Source organism: Frankliniella occidentalis, unplaced genomic scaffold (genome assembly GCF_000697945.3).
Source record: "Frankliniella occidentalis isolate FOCC.00 unplaced genomic scaffold, Focc_3.1 Scaffold308, whole genome shotgun sequence".
NCBI lineage: Eukaryota > Metazoa > Arthropoda > Insecta > Thysanoptera > Thripidae > Frankliniella > Frankliniella occidentalis.
This window is the reverse complement of record NW_026267433.1, coordinates 160743-164610: the sequence shown is the minus strand read 5'-3', so window position 1 is coordinate 164610 and position 3868 is coordinate 160743. Positions and strand designations below refer to the sequence as shown.

At 46.9% G+C, this 3868-nt stretch overlaps 1 protein-coding gene across 1 annotated transcript; it reads right to left on the bottom strand.

Annotated features, from left to right (window-relative positions):
- Positions 1 to 245: 245 nt before the first annotated feature.
- LOC127751007 (uncharacterized) lies at positions 246 to 1270 on the bottom strand. Its single transcript, XM_052273863.1, has 3 exons — positions 1208 to 1270; positions 583 to 726; positions 246 to 501 (listed from the first exon to the last, which is right to left on the bottom strand). Exons 1-3 carry the CDS (start codon positions 1268 to 1270, stop codon positions 406 to 408), a joined length of 303 nt encoding a protein of 100 aa, XP_052129823.1. The 3' UTR covers positions 246 to 405.
- Positions 1271 to 3868: the final 2598 nt, after the last annotated feature.

The following is a 3868-nucleotide window of genomic DNA, read 5'->3' as shown; positions in this document are numbered from 1 at the left end:
TAGAATAGTGTGGACTTTCTCGGCTTGTAATGCCCGGTAATACCTTGTAATACCCTGTAATACCAGGTAATACCCTGTAATACCTGGTAATACCCTGTAATACCTGGTAATACTCTGTAATACCCGGTAATACCTTGTAATAAGCGTAATACGCGTAATACGGAGTAGTCTGTACACGAAAATGCCGAGATAAAACCCCCTCGGGCCAATCACATTAAAAAAATAAAAAAGTTGATCACCTACATAAAAATCACAGCTTAATGAAGGTGAAACGATACTCTCTAGCGATGAGGTGATGATTGGTAAAAAAAATATTGGGTGGTGAAACGAAACCCTAGAGAGATGAAGATGACACGATCACATTAAAAAATCACAGATGAACAGTAAAAAAAATAAAAAAGAATGCTACAACTTTTGTTTCTTCAATTTCTTTTCCTTCTTCATTGTCTTAGCCTTCTTCTTCTTCATGCTATTGAGGGCTTTGACCCTGAGTGTTGCTTCCTGTGAACATAAGGATGAACGCATTAGATTTTTTTGTTGACGGACACCATAGGGGGTAGGCGATCACAACATGGTACTCACATCTTCCTCAATGAAGAAGTCGTCCCCCTGAACAGTGCCATCCTCCCAGAAGGCCCGGGGCTGCTCGGGGGCGGGGGTGGCCTCGGGTGCTGGGGCTGGCACGGGGGCAGGCAGGGCCACCAAAGGTGCTCCGTCCAGTTGGTACTAGAACACACGAAAAATTTCTTGCTGAACCACTAACCTACAAGAGACACTCACGCACACACACACACACACTCCTCTACACAGGGAATGACAAAGGGTCATTTTGACACTTTTCGGGGACATATTTCACTCGGATTTTCACTCACACGCACTCGGCCCACCATTTAAACGAAACGTCCTTCCCGTACTAGAAATCCACAAATAACTTTGCGTTCGGTACCCCTCCCTGCTCACAACCACAGGTTGATCCTTGGTAGGGGCGACTTTCCCACGCCTCTCACGCCGAAACAATAATCAGTCACACAAAATTTTTAACATACGTTTCCGAGGACACACAGAACGATATTTCACGACACACATGACCCACAGATCCGTACATAAGGAAATCGAGCCCTAAAATACAAGCCGGCCGGTTATAACCTTTCCACGCCCCCCCTTTCCCTATCATTTCACACTCACAATGAATGATCTATTTACTTACATATAGGTTTGTCAATTCGACGAACAATGCCTCGTCCTCGAGCTGGATTTGGTCGCCCCCCATCTTTACACTTTTCATCTGTTTGCACATTTTTCTGAAGACCACGACAGTGACACAACACTACACTCTCGCTACTGGGTGAACAATGAGACAAGACAAGACAGGTCGGTGATGGCCAGGGGTGACAAGTGCACTAGCCAGGATTTTCGAGATCTCGCAAACTTTTTACCATAATAAGGCCTTATTCGCATTTATTTAGTTGTAGAATATTATTTTATAATTTCTGATGCCGATTACCTTGATGGGGGTGCAGCGGGACGAGTGAGACTGGCGCGCGGTCCAGGCGGAGGAGTGGGGGGCGGCCCGCCACGCCACGTCACCGCAGCTCCCCGGTGCACTTCACCGCAGCTCTCCGCTCCTCTCAGAGCGGTACGGTGGCTGTTATCATTTTCTCTTCGCTCTCGATGATCTTCATACGCGGTATAACTTATAGAAGTCCGACGTTGGCCTCGGGGGGCGCGCACCACTTCCTTGACGCCTACCTCCCCAGTTAGGTACAAGGTTACCCCCTCCATCGTACCGGTTCAAACATGTGTCACACCCTCCGACGTAACGGCAAACCTCGGTTGGGGTTACTCCCTCCGCCGTACCGGTTCAAACACGTGTAAGACCCTCTGACGTACCGGTTCAAACTGAGGTTCAAGGTTACACCCTCCGACGTATCCGTTCAAAATAAAGCATTCCGGTAAAGCTGAAATGCAGAAGAATGCGGGGAAGAAGTAAATGGAAATCGCTATGCTTTAACATGGTGACTTCCGTTTTTATCTTCCCCATATTCTTCTGCATTTCAGCTTTACCGGAATGCTTTATCAGGTTCAAGGTTACCCCCTCCAACGTACCGGTTTAAACTTAAGTTTAAGGTTACACCCTCCAACGTACCACGTACCCGTTCAAAATTAGGTTCCACTGTTTAAAAAATCTGAAAATTCAGACTGGCTTTTTCAGACTTTGCTGTCTGAATAGGGTTTTCATACAAATTTGTCATAATTTTCAGGGAACGTCTGAAATTTCATAGCTGTAGGTCTGAATTAAGAGTTCAGACAAAAAAAATTGAAAATTCAGAGTTATTATTCAGACGAAAGTCTGAGTCTGAAACCAGCGGGTCGTCTGGAGGCGTGTTACAGCCCTTACCACCCACCGCTCGCGCTTTAACACCCACGCGATGGGTGGTTAGGGCTGTAATACGCCTCTAGACGACCCGAGGGTTGCGCCTAGCCCCAGATGACCTGAAGGGTAGTTGTGAGAACGATTCCCGATGGTCACCGTGCACCTCGCGCTCCCTTTGTGGTCTTTACTGGAGCAATAGGTTTCGCTAATCGCCCAGCCAACTATGGGTTTTAAAGGTAGTTGAACAAATAGGGTATTCCGGGTAAGCTTGGCGCCGGAAATGGGAGGCGAAGATGGCGCTGGTCCGCTCTCAGCCTCATGGCTTCTGTTTCCGTGCGTCAGCTGTCCATTGCTCTGTCGCGTTAGTAAGCGACGACATCTTGCTTCAGATTATGACGATTACGTGTTATTATACCAGCAAAACTATTGTGGATAATGTTTTCATTCTATAAATCGAGATTGAAATCCAGACCCACACCTAACCTAACGGCACCATGCAGTTGACAGCAGACGACCGGATCTAGAAGCTGCGAGGCTGATATTCGACCAGCGCTATCCTCGCCTCTCGTTTCCAAGGCTTCGCTAGTGCGGAATACCCTATTTTATTCACAATGTTATTCCATTCTAAGTAGTTGTAGGCCAGACCACGTCTTGCGTAACAGGCTTCGCGATATCTCACGAAACACTGTTGCGCTGCGACGCGCCTAGCATACATCTACCTAGGCCTGTGGCGCTGGCCTTCGGCCCCAAAAGTCACAAATTTTGCTCCTCGGTGTTTTATTTTGACGTGTCCCCTTACCAGAGGCCATCAAATATCTGAGAAAAAGCATTAAAATGTTTTGGGGTCATTTCCGTGTGGTAATCGCTCCCTTGCGCTCAAACGGCTAGAGATAGAGCCAAACGGACCAATTTTGGATCTACTGGTTCGACTTTGACGAGTTACCTCGCTCGTCTCTAACTCAAAGACACACGGCGCGCGATCTTATAAGGAACTATATTTTTGAAAAGAGGGAAATTTTCTCTGTCGGATGGTACAGTGGCCACTCGCATAGCCGCGCCGCACGGGTCTCCTTTTTAGGCCGGCGCGGCTATGAGATGGACCCCCATCCCCGCTAAATGGCCGGCCGAAGGATGAAGCTACAGTGCTGTATGTGTTATTTAGCTTCAAAGCTGTTGAACAGTAATCAGAGAACAATCAGAATCCACGCCAGCAGTGTATGTCGGTGAGCAGTGGTGCCAGGGTAGTAGAGCTAAGCGCAGCTATGAGAGGTTCGGCTAAGCGAGTGGCCACTGTAGTGATATAATTTATTATTGGCGTATTAGACACACACTGAATTATTCGTTGTGTGTTTGGGGAGGGTTAAATAAACACATTTTAATCATTATTTTAATCCAACCTAATAAGTTTTAAGAATCAAAAAGGCTACATTAAATACTGCAACAAAAGGGGATTCATCTTTTGGTAACAAAGCCAGTCACAGTCAGTAAATCCGT

Coding starts and splice junctions, on each gene's coding strand:
- LOC127751007 (XM_052273863.1), bottom strand. CDS start 1,270: ATGGGGGGCGACCAAATCCAGCTCGAGGACGAGGCATTGTTCGTCGAA. Junction 727..1,207: donor TCGAATTGACAAACCTATAT/GTAAGTAAATAG, acceptor CGTGTGTTCTAG/TACCAACTGGACGGAGCACC. Junction 502..582: donor ACTTCTTCATTGAGGAAGAT/GTGAGTACCATG, acceptor TTATGTTCACAG/GAAGCAACACTCAGGGTCAA.